The sequence below is a fragment of the Perca flavescens genome, chromosome 24 (genome assembly GCF_004354835.1).
Source record: "Perca flavescens isolate YP-PL-M2 chromosome 24, PFLA_1.0, whole genome shotgun sequence".
Lineage (NCBI taxonomy): Eukaryota > Metazoa > Chordata > Actinopteri > Perciformes > Percidae > Perca > Perca flavescens.
Window position 1 is genome coordinate 4,999,355 of NC_041354.1, and position 26,381 is coordinate 5,025,735.

Sequence of the window (26,381 nt, forward strand, 5' to 3'; positions counted from 1 at the left end):
CTCCGGGATTATTGTGGCATCTTTAGGCGTCACAGCACATCAAACACATCTGAAATGCAGAGCGGAGTCAGAGCTGCGATCCTACAAACCGCAAAGAAGGACTATCATCCTCTGGTTCATTACACACGGCCTGTTTATATGTCATTGTGAAAAGTGAACCGTCATGGCAGCAGCAAATAGATGATGGTGAGAGTCTATCCTGCTTTCTCTCTGTATAATAACAGGTGAATGTGTCTTTTATCATATTAGATATTCAGTGTTTGCTCTCCATAACATGACAGAGCTGGGGTGACACAACAACAATCACATGGCTGGGATATCATGGATAACTCAGCTGAATCAAATGACTCTGCAACAAATTTTCCCCACAGCAGATTCTTGCCGGAAAGGTCACCAGGTGTCCACGACTGAGCCAACGCTGCTTTCCCCCCCAGGCAAAGATGGATGGCGACATTGATGAATGAATAAACAAAATCATCCAAATATCCAGACTTCCTGCTGAGCGGGGCAAACAGCCAATCTCTGCCCATCCACATGACAAAAATGCAGTTATTCATGAGTTTCTACATATACCAGGACACATTTACAGAAAAGATTTCCTTTCCAACTGACTGCTTCTGTTCCACATTACAGCATTCTTGTTTTGTTGCTTTCTGGTGCAATTTTGATCCTCATTATTATATATAATGGGATTAAATCAGGGTGTATAACTGACTAGATATCAATTAAAATTCATGACAGAGGATGAAAATGTTATGCCAGAGGCTTAACGATAATGCCTCAAAAAAACAGAATTAGGGGTAATATCACAATATGCTAAGTAGCAAATACATTATTTCTACAAAAACGACCCTATAAAGTCCACAAAACAAAGGCATAGTGGTGAAAGCAAACAAAGTAAAGGCACATCTGTAATGTGGATGCACTGAATATTAATGGCCACTCTTGTGTAAGTAAAACCCATAATGCCTGGAGCTGATTAAATATGAAAAAAAATGTAATCAACCGCATCGTGAAAAATGCATGGGGTTCACATATTAGAGGATACAGTGTGCATCTCACCAGAACACACATTAGCCTGGCCCGGTTACACTTCTTCTTTTTCTGTGAAGGCAACTAGATAAGACAGACATTCCTGCAGTAATCTAAGCAGATAAAAGGATCTTTAGAGCTGGGGCTTCAGACGAGTCATTTATCATTTTTAGAGCATAGCATTTATGTTGCAAAGAACGTATGCAGTCAAAACTCAGCGGCTAATGGAGTGCAACATGCAGAATAAAAATCAATACACCACATATTTGCTGGCTTTTTCTGAAAGATAAATGTGCATTGCTTGCCTGGAGTACAAATATAACAAAAGAATGCCCTGAATGCCTGAGAATAAACACGCTCCAAGAAAAGATTATACCAAACAAACCTCAAATGTGCTTTGCTTCTATCCCCATGTCTTCTTGGGTGCTCCAGGGGAAGAATTGTTTTTTTTCCTTTTCCACCCCTGTGCCACTGTGAGCGCACAGACAAACAAATAAACTATGTCTGGTGCAATAAATTAAAAATAAAGATTTTGTGTGCACACACTTGCTCAGATACAGTACACTCCCAATTATGTTTTTATTTTGTCAATGTTTCAACCACTTGACAATAACCCATATCTACTTTGTTTATTTTTATTTTTGTCTTTGTCATGTACCACTAGGGCTGCCGATTCATTTTCAATTAATTGTTTGGTCTAAAAAAAATATCAGAAAATGGGTGAGAAATGGTTATCACCATTTTCCAGAGCCCAAAGGTGATAGCTTGAAACATATGTCCAACCAACAGTCCCAAACCCAAATACATTTAATAACTATCAAAAGTAAAACAATCTGCAAATATTCACGTCTGGAATTCTTTGCATTTTTGCTTGTAAAATAATGATTGCTCCACTATCCAAACTGATTCTTATTAATTCATTTATTATTTAGTACCACACACATTTGCTATCTTCACAAAGACTAAAGTGGTCCAAATTTCTACAAATGTGTACATATTTTATTGGTAGCACCTGAGCAAGTGCATGATCTCCACTTTTCTTCAAACAGTCAAGAACTAATAAAATAAAAATGGAAAAATAACAAGAAAAATACGAGAACAAGAATGTGTGCTGAACAAAGGTATTCTCCTATTATCATTCAGGCAGCTTAATGTAGTGTTATTTGACCTTTCGAGGCTTCCTCACAGCTGTTCCCGGGCAAGAAAGGGCATAAATGAGACTAAAGTCTTTGAGAACACAGTCCAAACATCACAGATACACTCCTGTCCTATATCTATGCTTAGTGCATATAGGGGTCCATACAAAAACAAAATACAGCTGTATGTATAGGGCTGTATACCAAAAATCATATATTGGTTTTTTTCCGGCTGAATGGCAATACACGTTATTTTTTTTGGTATTTTCTACAAAGTGGGCTTAATGTTCAAGCCACATGTGAGAGCACTTTTATCAAAAGAGACTGATCAAAATAAAATGCAAAGACAGTTTCCTTCCCAGTTTCAAAATATACAGCTGCAACACCTGCAATAAAGACGAGAGAGAGGGGGAGCGTGCTGGACGGAAGTGTTTAATACAAAGTTAACGTTAACCTACATCCAGTAACCGTAACGATTACTGTTCTTTGATATTTTCTTTCCGGAGGCAGACACCAGCACTTCAAGAGCAGGAACACTGGTACAATTACAGCTTTTTCTCTCCAGCTTCACAAAATATACACTTCACAAAATAAGAGACTTGTAGTAAGAACTACAAGTCTCTTATATCTTGCTTTATTATGCATCCACCGTCCATGTTAAAGTAAGAACATTTTTTCAACTTGGCAAGGACGAGTGCTCGGCATCAGCATGTGACCCGGCAGATTGTTTTTTAAATTTTTTACTGAATATTTGAAGGAAAACTTAAGGTTTATGTCGACATAAAAACTATTATACGCATTTTGTTGCAATTGTATCAAATGAATAATAAATCATGTTCAGTATTTTATCATATCATTAATAATACCATTATCGCAGATATATCCTGAAATATCGCCCAGTAAAACAGTATATATATATATATATATATATATTCATATTCTGTTTTTGGTTGCTTTCCCAGCCATTCTCACTTTTCAGGAGTTCTAGTTATTCATCCTTTTTCATCATCAATCATCAATACTGAAAGATAGGTATTGACTAAATTTAAACTTCTGTGAGATGTGAAGCACTGCGATACGTTTCAAATAGCACCAAAGCTTCAAATGTTCAAATCTAAATCAAATACAAACTTGTGAAATCAAGCGCTACAGCGTCGAGCGGGATAAAAGCACCTATGTTACTCAACGTCCCAGCCCAATGTGTGCATACAGTAACCTGCAGCTTCATGTCACCAACAAGAGCGGAGGCCAAGGAGATCAGGATCAACCCCTCAACTCTTTGACGGCAACCATCTGTTTGGTTTGGAAGGTCAGCTCCGAAAGTCTATTATCTGGGTCTGTCAGTCTTGCGTGAAATATATTTTTCGTCTTACGGCCGAGAGCGGAGACAGTTAACAAGACCAACTGGGATAAGATGGGGATAAGATTGCTCCACATTAAATCTGCCTATCTTCAAAATCAATTTTGGTAGAGAGAACTTTGAGAGGCAAATGTCATATTTACATACAGGCCTCGTAGGATGATAAGTGTATCAAACATATGTAAATAATTGGTGCTGCATCTAGTTTGTCTAAGATTAATGATGTTCCGTATGGTGTGCACACATAATTCTGCAAACTCTATAGGTCCACTGAGGAATGTGAGAGCAGATGCTTTATTGAAATCAACTATGCATAGATGCAGCCGGATGTCAATATCACCTACTGAATTACACCGAAAGCAGTAGGAAATGTTTTGACATACAGCCTCGGAAATGAAAGTAAATGTCCTCCTCCATGGTGAATGAGGGGCAGGTTGCACTCTCTGTATTTATTTAATTTAGCTGAAGAACTTTAAAACAACATGACTTTGACTCCTCATCCCATTCTGCAGGCACCCTGCTGCTATATCAGTATGGAACAATGTTGGCTGTCCCAAAAATGGATAAGAGTGAGGAGGAGGGGGCGGGAGGATCAGACAAAAAAAAAGGATGATGCTTTTTTTCTTAGACACTAGCATCTGCCTTCAAAAGGGAAAGGCACAGTGGAAGCACAATGCTACATTCCAACATGTCTTCCAAAAGGCTTTTTTGAGGAAAAATAGCCTTCTTATTGGAGCATGAATTTTAAAAACGGATGGTTCTGAATGTGCTTCATATGGGTCTCCAAATATTCTCAACATAAACTTTCAATTCACAGCCTCAAAATTAGAGCGACAAGGTATCCACGCGGTAGCAGAGATAAGGTGTAAGCGTGCCCCATCACAAACAAGGCTTCCTAGTATTATAAAAGCAGTGCTCTCGGACGCAAAACAGCCTGTAGAGTTACACAGGGAGATGGCTGATATGGTCCTCACCCTTATATCCCCCACTATTTGACCACTCCAATGAAAATCCAATAATCTACTTGACCGAGGGAGAGGGGGGGGTGGGACTGGGAGACATCAATAGTCGTAGCAGCCAGCTTGGCAAACCGGCAAAGTCCCGTCATCGGAACCCAATCAAAATAAAACAGGGCTAGGAGACTCCACTCTGCACTCATCCCATGCCAAGTGTGATGGCGGAGTGGGATCAGCCGGCTTTGCAGCAGAGCCTCGCGTGTGGAAATGGGAAGGCAACGGCAGCCAACATGCAACTGCAGCTGGTAGGGTATGAGATAACAGGATGCAGGAGGGAGGGAGGAGGGGGGGGCATGAAGCTAGCACAGCCCTGCTTTCCCTCCCTCTGACCGGCAATGTGATACAACTACAATTAGGGCTGAAAGATGTGAGGAAAGTATGCAATATGCAATAACGTTGTTGAATATCGCAATAACGATATTACTCACAATAAATAAACAGATATTAATTTGTACTCAGTTCTGCGGTTTACGGTGTTCTGCTAAAAAAAAAAAAAAAAAAAAAAAAATACAACAAATGCTTGTTGAATTTCAAACAATTGAAAGGTAATCATTTCCAACATTTGGAAATGATGCCCTTTTATTAAACAAATTGAACATTGAATTAAATATAAAAAGGCACCACTAAAAAAAAGGAATGAAACTTACATTTTATAGTGCAGTTTTCTACTGATATCTTTCAACTAACTCAACTGAGTGTCTTTTGCGATATGTGCCTTTCGCAATGCGTTTATTGCGGCAGTAGATATCACGATGACGATTAAAAAAAACTATATATTGTGCAGCCCTAACTACGGTCATAAAAATAAACCGCCATGACCCTAAGAGCTGTGCACAGAGAGAATAAAATGCGATTCAGCACTTAACCAAGACTCCCCCAACAATCTCAGCATTATCGAACAGTGTAATCAGCTGGCTGTTTTATCAGGCCCGGCTGCAGCAGGAAGTTACACACTTCATCAACCTGAAATGTTTTTTTTGTCTTTAGTATAAAAAAAAAAAATTTAAAAAGGAGAAGATGTTTGCCAGCTTAACATTTTGGTTAATGACAGAGTATTACTCCTTATCATTTGTCATTTCTGTAAACAAAAACAGTAAAATGGGTGACAACACGTTATTTTGTTTCTCCTTGCTGTGGGAGCCATGTTTCTGTGTCAAATTCAGGAACTATAGCCAGATAGAAACAGTAGGGCTGAAAGATGAATCGTTTTCAAATCCAAATTTGAAAGAATGGGATTAGCTAATCGTGACACTGCAATTAATCGAATGTTTGGTGTAACATTTGGTTCAACATTTGTTATTCCTATTTTTATTATTATATTAATGTTTTTTTTTCATAAGATGAATGCTGGAATAACGTTACATATAACAGATTGTTTACAGTGGACTTTCCATTTATTTTATATAACTTTATTTAACGTGATTGTAGAGGGTGCAATATGTAGATGCTGCTGTTGAACGGAGGCATATCTGAAATTTCAGTTTACAGGAAAGTACTGATATTTTTCAATGGAATGGTTTTTGTATTACTATAACTTTAACTTTGGTGATACATGTTCTGTGTTTGACTGTTCAATGTTCCATGCTTATTAAAATAAAAACATTGCTGGCAAATGATTTCCAGGTTATCATCCTTGCTTATGAATATAGAGCAGTTTTGATGGGATCTCATGTTATAATGCTCCATGACATGTTTTATCTGTTACACAGTGAATATTGAACTTTAGCTACACAAAAGAATCACGTATCAAATTGTAATCGCAATATCTGGCAGAGAAATTGCAATTAGATTTTTTTCCCCAAACCGTTCAGCCACAATATGTATTGTTTTGTGCCGTGTTGTTGAAAGGCCTGCTTGGCAAAAATTGGTATGATCACAGTATGGTGTTGTTGGATATCAATCCATCATCTGTGCCCACAGTCATATGCAGAACTGGAGACATGCGTGGCTAAGCTCCGGCCAACAAGATTATCAAATGATCCAATAAACTTTGGATGGCAGTTACAGACATGATCACAACTCGCGCAGCTCAACAGATGAAACACACAGCTCTCTGTGCAGCTCTCCAAAGCCTTCTCCACAGAGACCGAGCGAGCAGAGCAGGGCTGAAAGAGAGGGAGCCAGTGTGGAGGAACAGCATAGGTCGGAGCACACCAATGTGAAACTAGCGAAACGCTAGAAAGAAAAATCAGAGGGAAATTCTACAGCCACAGCGGCACAAAACTCAAGACCTTATAAAAGATGACAGCTTTGCAAGTTACAGCCTCCTCCTATCAGTACTTGCAGTGTAGCCAGGCAGTCATAAAGTCTAATGCATTGTAAATTACGAGTTGTTACATAGAAACCATTAATTCTGCATGAAAACAGGCTCTCCTTCATTGGTTTGCTTTCCCATGTGCGATTAAATTGAACTATTTAGTCATTCATTATTCAGAAAGAAGGCCAAGTGAATAACAATAATGCGATACTTTACTGATCCCCCTGAGGGGAAATGGTCTTTTCGTTTGCCCTGCCTCTGGAAGAGGTCGACAGTTCCAGCACCCTCTGGAGAGATGTTCAAGGAGGAGGAGAAAAATTAAAAAGGATCTTACTGCTCAGTGAGAAGCTCACAGTGTGCAGAAAATTAATACATTATCAATAATTTCTTTGAGCAAATTGCAAAAAAATATCAGATTTTTCCTGACCAACATTGCGTTTGCAATTATCTTCTGTAGATCAAAATACAGGCCAGTACTTCTGGCCTATTATAGATCTGATATACAAGATATGATTGTACCAAGCATAACACAAAGTTATTTAGTTTCTCAGATAGCATAATGTATTTACTTGGTAAGTCGTTGTCTGACAATGTTTTGCTATCCGACTGATGACCCCTAATGCTCCTGTTAACAGCTCTGCACTTAAGCTGCTTAAGGTAACATTTACGTTAGACTGACAGGACGAGCAACTAATCCCAGATTTATTAAATGTTCACCAGCTACCTCCTCCAAACACTGAAGCTCCTGATTCAGAACTAGGACGTTCATTTCATTGAAGTGTTGGGGTGTTGAAATTAATCATTGCCTCGATGCATCGCAATGCGGACCTAGACGATTCTGCATCAACGGACCGTAATCGATTATTGCCTACTGATGTTACTTGTTGATTTTCGGGTCGCTGCTTTTGTCTTGTTGTCTGCTGTGCTCAGCTGCTTCTGCTACATTCAGAAAGTCTTTTTTTTAAGAGCAGATACAATAACAAGGGGAGTTCACATATGTCGGACTGCTTGAATTGTCGATGAAAAGCATGTTTAGCTAATAATATTGAGGAGGCGACGCATCTTGAGATCAAATCGAAGACAGGATAATCGTAATCGAATCCTAAGACCAGTGAAGATTCACACCCCTAGTTGATACGATATGAATCAAAACTGCAGGTGATCACTTAGATCATGTTTCTATAGAAGCGTCTCCACTCAGTAGGTCCCTGCTGTTGAATTACAAACACATGCAGTGCACTGGCGGCCGTACAGTGGTGGTAAAGAGCGATGCATCTTTTCACTCACAAACAATCTTTGTCTGAATACAGACACCGGGAGCACGTTCAGCCCCGACAAAACAAAAGCAAAGCGTTGTTTTAAACTGAAACGGGGTTGCGTTGAACACTCAGCTGTGTGCGCAATCGCACTTCCTACATACACATCGCTGCTGATTGGCTAACATCTCTGACACACCCACCAAACGAGAGAAAACATACCTCATACCGTATTTTTCGGACTATAAGTCGCTCTGGAATATAAGTCGCATCAGTCAAAAAGTGCGTCATGAAGAGGAAAAAAATATATATAAGTCGCACCGGACTATAAGTCGCATTTATTTAGAATATAAATACAAGAGTTATTCAACTACACAATAGCACACAGAACAATACGCTGAATACGGTAGGTGTCCGGTATGTTAACGTAACACATTAACAGTTATTGAACTATACAATAGCACCCAGAACAACTAACTACCAGGGCGTGGAGCATGGATGGATTAAAAGGCGTGGAGACGTAGCTGCAATGTGAACGAGCCCCTCCCGACTCGTTCCTCCAGCTCTGGCCGTCTCGCTTTCAGCCCGCGATTAGCCAATTAGCTTTCTTTGTTTTCTTCATTGCAGTAAGAGTCACCTTTTCTCCAGTCTCCCTCATAAGTTTCTCCCTCATTTCAAACTCTCTTTCTGCTGCTCGATTACCGTTTTCGGCTGCATATTTTACTACCTGCAGTTTGTTATCTCTTTTCTTTCTCAGTTGTCTTTAGGAGGAGCGTTCTAGTTGTCACAAGCCTAGAGCGCCCTCTCGCGGCTGTAGACGGTAATGTGTAAAACATGTAAAAACATGTTAAATTATATATATTTTGATATATAAGTCGCACCTGACTATAAGTCGCAGGACCAGCCAAAGTAGGAAAAAAAGTGCGACTTATAGTCCGGAAAATACGGTAGCTTGTTGCACACCGTTTTTCATCGTTCTTAGGAAACATGTCGTTCAACCTGGAAACCGTAGCAAAACGCTGCACGCTGTTTTGAGATTGAACATGCCCCAGCTGAAGCAGCATATAAATAAAGAAACTAGGGATGTTAATAATGAACCAAAAAATCCACCACACGTTGACCATGTGCCGTGTGTGGAAGTCTGCCTTAAATGCTTTGCGTTACATATTGGATAAATGTTTGGCTCACATTTCCCACTATGTATATTTAGCATTTTGTTACTGTCATTCTGTCAGTTAAGCAGCCACCTGGTTGCAAACAGGGAAGCAATGTACTGGAAAAACCCAACATTAGCACTGAGTATTGGAGTATTGTCCAGCTGTGTGTATTAAAAGGAAAATTCAGCCTTGGATATTTGACAGTCATCATCCTGATTATGCTCAGTGCAAAGAGGAAGTCATTTTCTTTACTTTCCCTGATTTATATTTCCTGCAGAATGGGTCTAAACCTGATGATGTCAATCTCAGGTGGTCAAATGGCTATATGAGATATGCTTGCCAACTAGTCCACAATCATTTACCGGTACGTGTGATTGCGGCCATGCCCCATACTCAGCAGAGAAATTGGTATCTCTTTTATGATGGATTTCTCCCTGTACGACGCTTGAAATTTGATGCAAAAACACTGAGTGACTGACACCAAATCCTGATGAGGAATGGCAGAGCAGGTTTGCCAAACACAAAATTAAACCAATGGCAGTGACGGCGGAAAAACAGCTAAATTTAACATATACTAAAGCAGCATTTTCCAAGGGAGACTCTGACAAAACAGCATATGTTCCCCGAGGGCACCAAAATGACACTGCACGCCGTGACAAACGGCAACCCACAAACTGACAGATTTTCCCTTTAAAAAGTGCATTGACAAGAAAAAGCAGCGGCAAAAGCATAAGTGCATTGAAATTGTGAACAAGTTAATAAGCTGGTTTGTAATACACTTCTCTATTGGGCTCTTTACAAATGTCATTCATCACGGTCACATACGGTTTATCTCATCTGGGTGAGCCTTGTTGCAGCATAAAATCAAACTCCAATCACTTCCAGGACAAAATATGATGTACCTAGGGGGAATCTGGTGTTGCCCAAGGGCTTCTTCCAGATTCATTTTAGCCCCAAACATATTGTCCTATTCCCTTTCCTATTTGGCACTACAAGTGAGAATAGCATCCAGTTATTTAGTGTGGAACTAACATTTAACATTTCAAAAGATCAATTGTGTGTCACATTGGCCCACTGACTCTGACAGGCAGGATGCCTTCACATATAAAGCCCCACACACAGGGGTTAAATGAGTTGAAAGCAGCCGGTTACATTCATGCCCAGGGGCTTGCTTCCACTCACAGGATGTCAATAAGATGTAGTTCCCAACACAGCATAGGCCTACATAAACCGCCTATTTATAAATGGAAGGGCAGTGAAAGGGCTCAGAAATGTTTAATAGTGATGTACTGTGACTGCTTTTTTCTTCTTTTAAAATAATAAAAGAAAAAGGGTTAAAACCATTGATTTTTTGGGACCTACAGCCTCATAAGGAGGAAGTTCTGAGGGGCTCCTATTAACACACAATCATCAACAGCAGTGGTACAGTATGATGAGGAACTGATCAGCAGGGATCTAAACCTCAATTCTGGAAATAGCTTTCCAAATTTTGAACATTTGTAGGAGCTTTAGTGACAGACAATGATTTATATCAAGATTGGGCTTTATCAAACCGAAGCAGTCCCAGTGTGCCAAAGAGAAAAATGGAAATTGTAAGATGAAGTCAAGCAAGCTGAGATTAATTAACAGCTTTTTTGGAAACACAGAATCAGTTCTATCACGCTCAGTGCACCAAACTAGACCTCCACACTCGTGTTCATCACTGTCATCTGCAACCATCCGTGTGTCAAGTACCCATTTTGATGTCATTGCCTAATTGAGATTAAACCACTGTATTCCATGTCGTAGGTGATGAATGGAGGACTGTGGGACATTTATTTTTATTAAATTGAACATTTTTTCCCCCCGCCACAATATCAGTATCTGGTCATGCGCCAGCACACAGGCTTAAATGAGAGAATTTGGCAGGGCTGACGGTATTAACGACCCAGGCGGCGGTGTAAGGTTGAAATCCACAGTGCTCACAAAAGAGATGGGCTTGCTTCTCTGGTATTATACTCCATGGCAAGAAACAACGTGAAGAAGTATTGATGTAACCACTTCAAGGAACAGTGTAATTCCCAACAAGACAATCAGTCCTGTAGGAGGGAGATGCGTTTGAGATCTGTGGCATTCATGTTTCAAAGCAACTGTCAAAATAACTCTCTAGAAATGGATTTCCAGAGACTTAGGCGTACTCTTCACAGCGAGCAAAGACACTGGCCGTGAATTGTTGTTATATGACCCCTCGACCACAAGGTAAAATCCCAATGAGCAACTTCGCCACAGAGGGTTATATCCCACGCTTTCCATTTCTCCTGACCCTTTCACACAATGAAAATACAGCAGCAGTATCTGACAGTGATAAAGCACAGCATGGTGACACTCATCCCTTTATGCAATGAAACAGAAGGCTGATGGATTTTACTAGTTCATGTTAAGTGACGTGGATTAGCAGCCAGATAAATCACTGGACTTGACATTAGGCTATAAAGTGCACAGCATTATGAAATGCACAATGCTCTTATCTACTTATCTGGATGTAGGCTATGCTGTCTCTGCCTTGCTCGCTTATTCTCTCTCTCTCTCTCTCTCTCTCTCTCTCTCTCTCTCTCTCTCTCTCTCTCACACACACACACACACACACACACACACACACACACACACAATGCAAATAAATCAGACACAATCGATCCAACTTTAAAATTAAATACTGACATGCACTGGAAAAGACGAAATAAAGCCTATGAACGATATCAGACATGAGCATTTTAACCTGACACAATAGGTAGCAGCTCCAAACAACGCTACCTAGTCGCTGTACAGTAATTGCATCCGAAAAGACGAACTGAAACGTGTTCAAGTAAACCCTCGAAAGCAAGTTTAAAATGCCACCGTTTACCGTTTCAGTAGAATATTTATTATCTTTTTCAAAACAGCCTTCTCCGCCACATGGGGAGGACGCATTAACTGCCACAGCAAAAGGTCAAATAGCGCATCCGTAAACAAAACGGCACATGATGGACTTAGCGTGCCTTTAACTCAATTTCAGTTCCAAAAGCAGCATCCGTCCGGCGGCGGGAGAGAGCGCCTCTCTGGAGCGAGCAATTAGTGCCTAGAAAGCGTGCAACGAAGAAACGCAGCATTTTTTTCAGCATTTCTGCACACCCACCTGTGTTGTCCTCCGTGTCCCGTCGATACAACTCGTCCTAGTAGCCGAGCAGCGTCCACTCCACACCGCGCGGATTCCTCCTCCTCTGCTCTGCTCTGCTCTGCTCGGCGTCTCGCGCAGCGCGGCACGCTCCTTCTGGAGTGGAGGGGGGGGCTGCAGCCGGCGGAGGAGAGCAGGCGCCGCCGTCCAATCAGCGGCCGCCTTTTGGGGAGGAATTGCAGCCAATCGGCCCCGGCCGGGAGCGAGGAGCATGATGCCGCTTTGTTTAACGGGAGATTTGCTTTCAAGCAGCGGAGCGGGCGCTCGTCGTGCTCAGGTGATCTGATGGCATCGCGTCTGGGCAAAAAAAATAAATAAAAAAAAACCACGTCCCGCTTTAACTGTAGGAGAGGTTTCAGGAGAGTTAAATGATTGACTGGTTCTGTTACGGACATCCATACGGACATAGATGATATATTGAGTAGTTGATCGCTAGCAATCGACTTATCGAGTTATCATTTCAGTTTAGTTTTTCTCACTTTTTGCTGGTGTTTTTCTTCTTTTTTTCTTTTTACCAGTAAACTAAATCTATGTGGGCGTTGTAGCAAATAAATCACTCTGACTTCACTCTGTGGGCTTTTGTGAGTGGCATTGTTCATAATTGTTGATCCTTAATACTAAAATAAAATAAGCATAATTTGCTGACCTGAATCACTCCTCTCCAGACTTGCAATGAAAAGATATATTCAGCATGGCTGAGTTGGACCAATCAAGCGGCTACTGTGTTTTCCCCAAACAATGTTTTTATTAGAGAGTTGACAGGAAATGTAACAAAGGTCCCTGGTCACATTCAACCCAGGACCATTGCTGTTCATGTGGGATAAGCTACAAAATACCATGGTAAAATATGGCATCAAACCTTCCCAAAATGCTTTTTGAGCTGAATTATAAGAAATAACTTCACACCATGCCTTGGATTTATCAGACCTAACCATCCCAGAGAACAGAGAACTGTATGATGAAACTTTGAGGGACTCTGCAAAGGAATTACTATAGAAATACAACTAAAAACATTTAAAAAACACACGTTGGTTGTGAAATGTTTATCACAGTTGAGGAGGGATTGATTTTATGCAGCATGCCTGTGTCTTAATGTGCACATGGGGATGTGGTCACAGTTAGAAGAGAGACCTGGAAACATGTGAACCTGCCCTTTAGGCTTTGGTGATCTATCAGGCTGGGCTGCAGATTACCCTGTTTGGCTTATGGGTAAATCTGCATTTCCATTTCAAAATTGAATACCATCTTGGGTATCTTCAACAGCTGTACACTGCGCAGTTTTATTATTGTTGCCTCTTCTTTCTGATTGAATGGGCAGTTGTTTGGGTTTGTAATTATTTGGCAGAAGGATAAAACGAATAAAAACATACAAAACTGCATCTACTTTGGATTGTCAATAAAACACTACAGGGGGAAAATAGCCCAATTAAAAAGATGCCAAACCGCATTTCAGGAGAGGATGCTGAATTATTGAATCAACAACAGTGCTTCCCCAACTTAAAGGAGCTGTCAGCACAATGTAGCATGACGACCCACAGTGAAATTGTAAAGCCATCACTTTTCTGACACTAAAGTAATTTTTTTGCTGGTTTAATTAACATTGCAGTATATTCTCGTTGCAGCCAATTACCCATAGTGTTCAAACTGTAACTGAGAAGGAGAACAAAATCTGACAAAAGCCACCTAATGGAAAAATCTGTAACTCCTACATCAGGCCTGCTCTCAGTGAAAATCAATACGCCATTCGCCAAAGAGATCTCAGCTGAACTGGGTTATCTAGCTAGGCCATATATCAAACTAGCCAGCCACACAAAGGGGACACAGCTAAGTACCAATACTGCTCCCGCGTGTCTGTGCACCTACTAATTAAAAAGTCATATATTGTCGAGTTCATGAAGCTTTATTTCAACCATAAAGACATAATAGAAAATGGGAAAAACCTCTTTGTTCAGACACAAAAGAAAGCTGGCAGCCATTCATTCAAAGAAAAACAGTTTGTAATTAATGCACATATTAAAAAGTTTAAAATATAGCCCTGTTTCGATCAGTCAGCAAAAAACATAGATATGGATACTAAGTAAAATACAAGAAAAAATAAGCACTTAACCATTTCTCTGCACACCAGGTGCATTCAATCAAACAAAGCTAAATATTGAATAAAAGAGCAGAAGATCAATTTTAAAACCCAGTACAAAAACACTTGATTGAAATCAAAGCAGTTCATCTCTCCATGGACATAAATGTGAAATTACAACGCTGCCTGATTATTAGCTGAATGGGCCGAAGGGGTTCAAGAGTTGTCGCTGTCATCGTCGTCGTAGTATCTGTTCCTCTTGATCTGCTCCTCCACTGTCAGGGCATCGTCGTCGTCGTCTGCCCACAGAGAAGTGCCACCGCTGCCTGCTCTGTAGTTTGTGGCAAAGCTGTCACTGCTCTCATTCCTTCCCCTCACATCTCCCACTTTATCTGCGCTTTCTCTCGCCGCCATCCCAAAATCAAAAAGGTCATCCAGCGTTGACACCGGAGGCGTCTCCCCGGCAGATTGACTGAAGATGTCGGATCTGAAATCAGACAGCAAGCCGGAGCTGCTGGTGCTTAGGCCGGCGAAAATGTCCTCGAGGAAGCTTGATGTGCTAATCTTTGGCTCGGTGGCCTCGTTTTTGAAAGTGAACATTCCCTCGGCTGTGTCTGTGAAGAAATTTGTGTCTGTGGCTTCAGTACATTTGGCACCCGCTGGCACAAAACCATCATCCCTCTGTGCCAATTGCAGCACGTCGCTTGGCATCCATTTTGATTCTTCACAGTGATCGGCTTGGAAGAAATCGGTTGTTGTCGTTGTATCTGTCAAAAAAAGTGACTGTTTTTTCTTCTCCTCATCCTCGCCAAGCCCTTGAAACAGGAGGTCATGCTCCAGCAGGGTCTGGCCATAATTATTGTTATTGTTGGAGTTTGCATTAAGTGCCTGTCCTGCAGTGGCCTGCTCATCTATTAAAGTGACCTTTACTGCCTCCCCATTGTCCGTACCATCATTCTTTTCTTTATCTATCTCCTCCTGGCTTTCCTTCTCGCCCGCTGCACTTTCTATCTGCCCATCATGTCCATTTACATTCACTTGCTCCACCCTTTCTGCGCTTTTCTCTCCATTCTCCTGCAGCACGTTTGTGCTCTCCACAGCTCCGCCACCATTCCCTGCGCTTTCTTCCTTCTCTTCCACTCCAGGGTGCACTTCAGAGTCCATTTGAGAACCCAGTGGTGCCACAGCCCCGCAGCCACTGTTTGACTCTTTGGTTTCTCGAGTGCGAGTGACAATTGTTGGTTCCTCAGCGACTGCTAGAGGGGAGGCCGAAGCCTCTGACTGTGCTGGAGTCTCTTCAGGCGTTTTAACATTCTCTGTTGAACAGGCACTCTGTTGCACCTTGTCGTTTTCCTGGGGTCCATGTTGTACTTTAGCTGCGGGGATGTTGGTCTCCTTTGATGAAGGACTCATCGGCTGATTGAGTGGTTCATTTTCCTGAGCTGAGCCCTCCCTGGGGGGCCATGATGGCTTAACCAATTTCAACTCCTCCTCTATGTTGAAGGGTTTCTTTGGAGATTCAGATTGAGGAGGCCACACTACCGACATCTTGGTTGTGAGCTTTTTGCTTTCCTCCTCTGATTTTCTTACGCCATCATCCTTAATAACCAGTGTGCTCTGAGCGGTGGAAGATCTGGAATCCATGACTTTCTTCTCGGGGGACGGCGATTTGACTTTTGTGTTTTCTGCTGAATTCTCCTGGTTCTTACTATTCCATAGTTCTTTGTGTGGTTTCTGTCCAAATCCCTCGTCATAATTTCCTTTGGATTTGAACAGCTGCGTGTAGTGTGGCTTGCAGTACATTCGTCCATGGAGAGAGGCATAGTTACCAAGACTATTAAAGAAAGAGGGAGAACAAGAGGTTAGAGAGTCGTGCAAACACTGGAAAAAAGGCCACTTCTCATAAAAGTACAAAAAACCCCAATGAAAACAAGGTGTTTTTGCTTGTAATAAGTAAAAATGTGAGTGTGTGTGTGTGTGTGTGTGTGTGTGTGGGTGAGACGGAATAGTATGTCAGATGTTTGCTGGGTGACCATACAGATGTTTTTTTTATGTTTGTGTTTTTTAATGTTATCTGTTGATTGTTGGAGCAGACGATGCAAGACAATAAAGTTTTATCTTATCTCTTATCTTCTGTTTTTTTTTAAGACTCTTTCACTTAACAAGATATTTAAGATGCATCATCTAAAAACGAGTCCCTATGTCTCACTGAAATATGACTTGTTAGGTGAATGTGTCTTATATTAAGTGGGATTAGATATTTTGACTAGAACTTGATGAATATACTTGGTAACATTTTGCTTTTTGGCAGTGAAGAAAGTCCAGACGAATGCGTTTGCTCAGTGAAATAGCTCTACCTTAGTTTGCCTCTGCAGTGCTCACAGCGAAAGCAGCTTTTATGGAAATTTTGTTTGTCTGCAATCAGCGATTCCATCGGGTACACCCTCTTCCGACACACCCTGCACAGTTCGGACTCTGGAACTCGAATTTTCTGCAAAGAAATGAGGTAACACTTTAATTTACAGGGTTGTCATTTCCCTTGTTATTTCCTAGGAAATTTCCTAAAGAGAACCATGTCATTTGGTACAAAATCACAGGCAATATAGAGATGTTCAACTGGTACATTTCACATTCATTTGTTTAGTTTAACCTCGAGTAGTGTTTCCCCAACCTTTTAGGCTTGTGACCCCTCCACATTAAGCAGTGTGGGCTTGTGTATAGTTACCTAATAAAATAATTGTAGGAGAGTCCCAAAAAAATTAACAGAAGTTTGTACAACAGAAATTAATTTTTGGTCATTCTTATCTCTTTAATAATCTTGTGACCGTTCTGATTTATATTGGTTGGGAACCACTGACCGAGAGAGTCTTTAAAGCGAGACAAATAAATAATGAATGTTTATTTACTGGGGGTTTAACTAGAGCTATGCCTATTTTATCAATAATTACTATCAAATCACAGAGCTCTTTCCAGGAAAGTTAAAATCATTGTTAGGAGAGTGTTACCAAAAGGAAAAACACACTATTCAACCGGCAAACAAAATAAAACTGTAACTGTGTGTATCAACACAATGTAGACCCTTCTTCTGTATGTGTCAGAATATGTACTGCACTGTAATTAGCATCAGCATTGCAATTGCAATTATCATCTAAAAAGGGCTTGTTTTTGAAGGTCTGAGAGTCATTTTCATAATTACTGCAACAGCTTTAAAAATGTGAATAATTTAATGCTTTAAAACATATCTTTAGTTTAAAATCCAGTTCATGAACGTAGAATAAAAGGTGAAGCCTTATCTTTAACTGAAGAATAAAAAAATAATTCAATTGTTTATCTTCTTGCTGGAGACATTTCAAGCCGTTCTCTGCATCACACACCCAGGCATAAGAAAAGTTTAATATGTTGCCGTCATTGCCAGCTTCTCACATCAGAAGCATAAATAAAAAAGGGACAAAGTTTAACCCGTAAATATTAACAATCCGTGAAACCGACAGCTCCTAAACTGCGAGCAGCTCAGAGCTTTAGTGTGACCGTTTCAAATAAAAAGAAAACACATCAAAGGGAATCATGCCGTGTAAACAACTGTCAAACCAAATGCTAATGCTTCTTTTCTTTTCCACGCAATGCAGTCGATGCTTGAAACTTCTCACACACAATGCATGTTAAACACACCGTCACGCCTGTTTAGTATCCTCATGCTGCACAGCTCGGTTTACCCGTCACGACAGTCTCCTGCTGGTGCGTCACGATCTGCGAAGTCCTCTGCTCCGTGACACTGAAACCCAGGTTCTGGAAAACTCCTTGGCTCTCGGCCCACGACTGCTGGAAGTTTCTCAGCAGTTCCTCGGCCGAGGCCTCGGCGGGCACGCCAACCGTTGGAACATTGCCTCTCACCACGTCAGCGTAGGACGGAGGGTTACCGCGGGTCAGGGAGTTCTCCGAATGCATCTCGCTCGTCGTCTCACTTATCAGGTTCCCAAAGTCGTCGACGCTGCAGAATTGCTCGGTGACTGCTGTCGTTTCAGAGTGACCCCCCGATACGGAACAAGCTGACTCAGATTCTCTTCTTTCTATCTGTTCTCTCAACTCTCGGGCAGCCTGGGAACTATGCTCGCCGGTCTCAAACACATCCTTTATTGCTTTAACGTTGAATGAAGGGATTTCGTCAGCTCTTGGTGGGTCAGCCTCTGCGTCCTCTGTATCGCTCCCCAGCCTCTCAGTGATGGCAATGGGCTCCTTTCTGGCGTAGACTTTGGGTTGTGGAGATTCAAATCTGTTCACCAGCTTAGACAGATCAACTTTGGGAAGATCCTCTTTCAGAAGGTCTATAGTCACAGCCTGGGCGCCTTCGTCGGCATCGGGTCCCAAACGTTCGGGGATGTCGATGGGATCCTTCCGCGTGTACGTCCTGCTCACCTCCGCCTTCTGCGCCTCCTCAAAGAAAGACTTTTTATCCCTCACAGTCATCATGGAGTCCCCCATTTCTGCGACGTCCACCAACTTTTGCTCATTGCCGTCTATGGGAGTCGCCCGGTCGCCAAACGGGGAGGATTGCTCTCTTTCAGCCGCAAAGCCCTCTGACAGTGGCATTGGAGGCGGAGGGGTAACGCCGCGGGAAAGCTTGGAGGTGGTGTCCCGCAGTTTCATCAGCTTCTCCGAGCGGCTCAGGGTGGGAGACGGCGTGGCCCTGCTGAAGCTACATGTGGGCGTGTAGGACTTGCGAGGAGGAGGCGGAGGTGTCCCGACTGACTTGTAGGGCGGAGGAGAAGGGGTCACTCTGAGCGGCGAGTCTATCCTCCGTGACTCGATACTTATAAAAGTGGGCGACGGAGTGCGGATACTTGCTAACGGGGAGGACACTCTCGGATCAGCCGCGTCACTCATCTCCTGATACACTTTCCTCTCTTGCAGCGATCTTTTCTCTTCCACTACTTTCTTTTCACTTTTGCATGAGCCGATACTGATCTTCGATATTTTCGCAGTCGCTCCACTGATAACGCTCTTGTCTGGTTTCGGAGGCACAGGCGGCTCTTCTTTTTCTTTCCCCTGCTTCTCCACGGCGGTTGAGTTTTCCTCCAAAAATTTGAGCTTTGCTTGAAACATATTTTTCACGTAGACCAGTATTTCTTTCAGCTTTTTCTTACTTTGGTGTTTAGCAATTTCACTTAAATTCTTTTTCTCGTCTGAGCCCATGGCCCAGTCAGGGAGTTCGCTGATTATCATCCTGACAGTGTTGGAGTCTATTTTGCTTGGTGTGCCCTCGAGCTCTTTTATTTGAGCGAGCAGCTTCTGCATCATATTACATTTCTCCAAATCAGTGATTTCTTCGGAATGAGCCTCGTCTTTAGGGGCCGCTTTCCCAGTCCCTCGCACAGACACATCCTTAGGTTCACCTTTTGACTTTACTGCCTTCATCTGCATTTTATTTGTTTCTGCTGCTTGTACCTTGCTTTGTTTTTGCACCTGAACATCCTCTTGCCTCTGATGGCATTGCTGTACCACACTCTCAGTCACAACCACCTCCTCGTGTCTTTGAATGTGCTCTGCCTTCATGCTCTGCTGACTGTGGGAGACAGATACATGGCCTTGATAAGTTGCTGCAGATGTTGTCTTAGCCACCTTAGGCATTAAAACAGTAACTGATGGTGACTGCTTTACTTCACTCTCATTCCGTTGCACCGGCTTTCCCTTGTCCCCCACGTTAATGTCCACTTCAACTCCCTTTATAGGTGGGCTCACGTGACTTTTCTTCTCCTTTTCTTTCATTTCTGTTTTCATCTCGGTTCTCGCTGACGTCAGCTGGCTGCTTTTCTGATACACTTTTGTTTCACTTTTCTGTGACACGTTGCCTTTCTCTTGCTTTAAATGCGTTTCACTTTTCATTTCACTGTCACATTTCTCCTCTCTCTTCTCTGTTGGCATCTTAAAGGTTTTCACCTTGAAATTTGGAGTTACCTTTGGAATTTTAGTGGGTTGAGAGGGACCTATTTTCCCCTCCTGTGTCAGAGGCACATTAATATTCTTTACATCTTCAGCTTTCAATTTGACCGCAGTCTGGCTTTGAAGATTTACATTTTGCTGGACAGCACTCTGTGTGGCAGCGATGGACCTGCTGCTGGATTCCTTAATAAACTGCTGCTGCTCGCTGACTGAAGAAGTGATCACACTCGAGCATGACTGGACCTCAATATTTGAGGCCTCGCGATGACACTGAGTAGGAGAAACAGTCTGATTCTGGGGTGCGGTTTGACTCTTTTTAACATCAGTTGAGGAAAGTATTTTTTCTGAGGAGTGCTCGCTGGCAACATGCTTTTTATCTAAGGACACATTTGCAAATCCAGATGCTGATTTCTTATTTACCACTGAGATCAAGGGCTTGCTCAAAGGAATCTGGGAAGGGGTTTTCTTGGCAGGCGATGTTCTTTCTTTGGAAACGTTCTTGGTTTCTTCGCTCTTTGCTTTTGTCGCTTCCATGGTCGCCTGTGTCTCTGTGTTCTGTGCTGCAGAAGGCTCTGGACTGGCAGCAGTGGATGGTATATTAATTGGCGGAGAAGTGGGAGTTGTGACATTACTCCTCACTATTTCTTCTTTCTCCGTTTGTTGCCGATACCTTTCCTCTGCAAGCATGAGCGGGGTTTTGAATTTGCGAGCGTAAGGCCTAGGCTTTGCGGCTGGAGCGGGTTCAGGAGGTGGAGGCAGTTTCATGGTAGGGACAAACACTTTTTTAGGTGGCTGTGGGCTCTCTTTTGGTTTCACAGCCGGGATGCTTGGTATTTTTGTTGTCGACGCTGTTGTTAATTCAGACTGCATCTGCTTGCTCGTTTCGATCAGCTGGCTAGTTTCCTTCTTCACTTCTTGAACTTGAGCTGGTTTTCCCCGCTCTGTTGACGCTGTTTCTCCTTGATCAGGAGGGAGCTGTGCTGGAGGTGGAGGTGGTGGAGGGGTTGGCTGCTTTTTCTGCCATTTGGGTTTAACGTGTACGGGCTGCTTCTGTGTTTCTGGCTGCTTGGGCACTTTGAATAAAGGCTTGCCAATGGGTTTGCCCAGCTTTGCAGGCGGAGGCTGAGGCATTGCGTTAAGCTCTTGCTGCGAGGGAGGCGGAGGGAGAAAATCTTGTCCACCCACAGAGGGCGGGGGAGGTGGAGGAGGAGGGAAAAAGTCAGCGTCAGACCTGCATTCCATGGGAGGCGGAGGCGGTGGAGGTGGGAGGTCGCTGTCCTGCCTCATGATAGACGGGGGGGACGCTGGACTCCCCAGCACTGGTGATGGCGGCGGAGGGAGGGAGAGCTCAGACTCTGAGGTTGGAGGTGGCGAAGAGGGAGGAGGGGGGAAGTGAATCTCCGGCTTTGCCTTTTTGATTACCCCTTTCCCTCTCATGTCAAGGCTCTGGTAATCACTCTTCATATTTTTTATGTCATGCTTTTGCGTGACAGCCCTGCTCTCCGTTTGTTTATGAGACATTTGCTCGGATACATTTTGCTTGTGCGTGACAGTTTTCTCCGTCACTGTAGTCTGCACCTGTTTGATTGTCTTTGTTTCACACATTTGCTTGTTTGAAATATTGGTCTGTGATGTGTTTTGCACCTCTTTCATCACACTCACATCCGATGCTTTCGTCTCCGTGTGATCATTATTAGTCATCTTTTTATTCTTTATCATAATAGGCTTAGGAGCGTGTGTTTTCTGCGGGGGTGGCGCTTTCTGTTTCTGTTCTTTCATGCTCTTGTGTTGAGAGGCCCCAGCAGTACTGTCTGTTTTGGCTACAGTAACAGAGTGGTCCTCTTGGGTTATTACCTGTGTTTTCACCGATTTGCTTTCGTGGTGCCTCTGTGTGTGCTTCTGTGACTCACCGCTCTGAGAGAGATTTTTCACAGCGGGGGCTGGATTGACTGCTGCACTCTCACTCTTGGCTTCATGTAAGCATTCATGCTCCGCTTGCTTTACACTTAATGGATTTTTCACAGGCACTTTTGCTTTCTTGGGGAGATGCATGCGTTTCACATTTGAATATTGTTTTCTATGCATTAGATTCTTTATTGCCCCTCTAACGTCCCCTTTTACTACCTCCTCTTTTTCCACCTGAGTTGTCTCCTGTCCTTCGTAAAGACATTTTATAGATGTTTTCACATCTCCTTCCATGCTCCCCCTGCGCTGCATTTTGGGAGAAGTCGTGGGCTCTAGCAAGAGCTGAATAGTGGCTTTGACATCCCCTTGTTCGCTCACTTGATGCTGGTAAACCTTCTTCGCGCTTGTTGCCTCATGTAAGCTTTGCATGGCGATGTGGATGTCTCCTTTGAGAATTTGCTCTTTTTCAATCTCTTTCACGGCTTGCTTTGCCTCCTCCAGAGACTTCAGGGTCCCTTTGATATCACCTGGCACTAGATCTTCAACAGTCGCTTCCGTATTGGTGGTTGCAGATTTCTCCAGGGACTCGAGAGCCCCTCTGATGTCTCCCCTGACAATTTCAGGCTTTTCCATTTCTTTGGCTTGATGCTGGGCCTCCTCCAGAGACCTCAAAGTAGTGGGGATGTCCCCCTTGACCACCTCCTCTTTCTCTATTACCACTTTCTGATTGATCGCTTGGGTCAGTGAATCCAGGGCTGCACTCAGGTCACCTTTAACAATATCCCTTTTCTCGAGGTTTCTGTAGGCAACGGCAGGCTCCGTCATAAAGACTTTAACATTGCTGTGCACGTCGCCAGGAACTATGTCGTCCTTTGCCACCGTGCGACCAATCTGCTGCTGATTCTTCTGCAGCAAGATTTTGGTCACCTCGACATCACCACCTATGATATTCTCCTTTTCCATCTTTCCCTGAGCGTCATCGGGTCCGTACTGAAGCTGCTTCAGGTAATCCAAGGCTCCCGACTCGATGCACGTGGAGTAAAAGCTGACGTTACCCCTCTCCGTGTCTCCCACCCTTATAGTTTTCGAGTCTTCCCCTCCTGAGTTGGAGAGAAGACGATGAAGGGTTCTGCTCACATTTCCTTGAACGATATCCTCTTTCTCCATGCTAGCCCTCTCCCCTTTATTCAAGAGGGAATAGATAGTCATCCTCACGTCTCCTTTCTCATCCTCTTGAATCAGAATGCCACGCTTGGAGGAGCCTTCGCTCTTGAGCAGATTGTTTACGGCCTCTTGAATGTCACCGCGGACAATTTCCTCTTTCTCCACATTGCTTTCCCTTTCCTGGTTGAATAGCTGCTTCACTGTGGTGTTGATGTTCCCCCGTTCCTCGCTGTCAATAGTTATCCCCCTTTCCGTGAGCTCTCTGCGGTTTAGGAGGTTCATCATTATGTTGCTCAGATCCCCTCGGATAATTTCTTCTCTTTGGATTTGTGGAGCCTCCTGGTTCATGAGTTTATACTTGGCCATGCGGACATCGCCGATCTCATCTGCCTCAATAAGAACACCTTGGGAGTCCACCATTTTCTGACAGTAAAGCTCCTCAAGTGTCTCTTTGATGCTTTTACCTATTATTTCCGTCTTTTCCATGCTGCTCTCGTTGAATTCATGGAATGGAGTGGATTCAAATAGCCATGTCGTCGTCTTCACATCGGCCTGTGGGATTTCCTCCTTTTTGGAAATCAGCTCTGTGCCGTCAGTCTCTCTGATGCTGTCAAGAGGCTGCTTCTCAAAGAGCCACACAGACTGTTTGACATCCCCTTTCATCACTTCCTCTTTTGTCACTCTCTCCATGCCATCATACTCTGCGCCTTCGCCGTTGATCTCATCCATTGTGCGCGTTTCAAACATCCACGTGGCAGATCTGACGTCGCCCTTTTGGATTTCACTCACGCTAACTGTTCTGATGTACTTTTGGGACATCTCATCAGTCTCAAATCGCTGCTTGTTTGTCTTCACATCGCCGCCTTGGATATCTGCAACTGTTTTCGACCTGACTTTGATTTCCTCTGTAATTTCATCCAGAGGTTGCGTTTCAAACCTCCACCTTGCAGAGCTGACGTCTCCTTTGTTAATGCCTTCCTCAGTCACAGCTTTGATAACATAGACCTCCTCTGAGTCTCTAATTGAATCCAGAGGCTTTGTCTCAAACTGCCACCGAGCCCCCACCACATCCCCTCTAATGATTTCTTCCTTGGTAACTGTAGTTACTTCATGATAATGGCCCTCTTTGTCGCAGATGGCGTACAGCGGTTGAGTTTCAAACATCATGGTGTAATTTTTCACATCCCCCCTCTCTACTTCATCTCTAAAGATACTAGTGAGTTTAGAAATATCATTCTCAGTGGACTCCTCTTTAATTTGATCCAGAGAGAATGTCTCAAAAATGAAGCGGCCTTTGTCAACGTCACCCCCCTGTACGTCAGTCACAGTGCGACTTTCCCTCGCCTCTGTAGAATGGTCACAGATGGCATCGATAGGCTGATGCTCAAACTTCCAGGTACAGTTGACCACGTTTCCCCTCTGGATGTCCTCGGCCTGCTGTGTCTTCAACCTCTGCATTGTTTCCTCAGAGGTGGAACTCATAATGTCAGAAGAGCGATTCTCAAAGATGCACTTCATCCTGGAAACATCGCCCGACTGGATGTCGATTTCCGTCACCCTCCTGAAAGAGGCGCTGTCCTCGCCTGTGATATTTTCCAGGTTCTCTGTTTCAAAGAGGAAGCGGGCCAGTCGCACATCTTTTCCTTGGACGTCCTCTTGATTTACAGTGCAGGTTTTCAGAATGGTCTCAGACTCTGTGTGGTCGCGTATGTTATCAAGTGTCTGGGTCTCAAAGAGCCAAGTGCACGTTTTGACATCACCTTTTTGAACTTTCTCGATGTCGACCTCGCTCTTTTCCACCTTTTCATACAGAACATCCATCGGTTGGGTCTCAAATAGCCACCTGCAAGTCTTAACGTCCCCTTTCTCAATTTCAATATCTTCCTTAGTTTTATGTTCTTCATCCTCAAAATTACTGGAACATTTAATGGCATCAAGCGGTTGAGTTTCAAACAACCACTTGGCTGTTTTGACATCCCCTGACTCGACCTCCTGCTTGGATATACCTTTTATGATCTGAAACTTATTGATGCTTTCATCAAACTCGTCGATAGGACGGGTTTCAAACATCCATCTGCAGCTGCGCACGTCACCCTTCACAATCTCCTCACGCCTCACGGTCCTCACCTCGTGGTAATGGCCAGAGCTGTCCTGCATAGCGTACATAGGGGTAGATTCAAAAAGAACTCTGTTGGATTTGACGGATCCACTTGTGACACCTTCAACCTGAATTCTCTGTGTTCCTTCACACTTACTTAAATCCATGCTTTCAAACCTTTCTTTATAGTTTGTCACATCTCCTTTGTCGAGAGCTTCAACATTCACAGTTCTTGTAATCTCCTTCTTCTCCTCCCTTATATTCTCCAGTGGCTGGCTCTCAAAAACCCACTTTTGATGCCTCACGTCACCCTTTTCTTCTTCAGATGCAACTGTTTTCTTAAGTTTTCCCACTTCGAGCAGTTCTTTCAGATTTTCCATGGGTACTGTTTCAAACAGATGCCTGGCTGATTGAACGTCGCCTCCTACAATCTCCTCTGAAAGTAAAGGTCTAGCATTGGCATTGTCTTTCAGAGTATCCATAGCCTGAGTCTCGAAAACCAGACAGTGCCTCCTCACATCAGCACCGATTATGTCTTCTTTTTGCTTCCTGGAACTCTCCCATTCCTCATCCTTAATGGTGTCAAGGGTCTTTGTCTCAAAAAGCCATCTACCTTTATTCACACCGCCTTGAATGTTGTCTTCCATGGATATACCACATATCAGCTTCACCATTGCGGGGTCTTTGTTAATAATATCCAGAGGCTGGGTTTCAAACATCCAGCGTGATGTCTTGACGTCTCCCTTCTCTGTCTCCTCCCTGCGGATGGTGGTGATCTCTAGCATCTCTCCCGAATCCC

General features: G+C 43.2%; 2 protein-coding genes across 2 annotated transcripts in view; both read right to left on the minus strand.

The window, feature by feature from the left end:
• Positions 1-12,485, minus strand: part of LOC114550663 (beta-1,3-galactosyltransferase 1) — a 91,268-nt gene extending 78,783 nt beyond the window's left edge. Inside the window, exon 1 of the mRNA XM_028571423.1 lies at positions 12,366-12,485. The gene's annotated coding sequence lies outside the window, so the exon portion shown is untranslated. The remainder of the gene's footprint in view (positions 1-12,365) is intronic.
• A 3,738-nt stretch (positions 12,486-16,223) lies between these two features.
• The window catches only part of LOC114550754 (xin actin-binding repeat-containing protein 2-like), a 47,500-nt gene continuing 37,342 nt past the window's right edge, over positions 16,224-26,381 (minus strand). The window contains 3 exon segments of the mRNA XM_028571553.1: positions 16,224-16,312; positions 16,836-16,969; positions 18,192-26,381. Of these exon segments, the coding sequence (XP_028427354.1) occupies positions 16,875-16,969; positions 18,192-26,381 (8,285 nt within the window). The 3' untranslated portion in view covers positions 16,224-16,312; positions 16,836-16,874.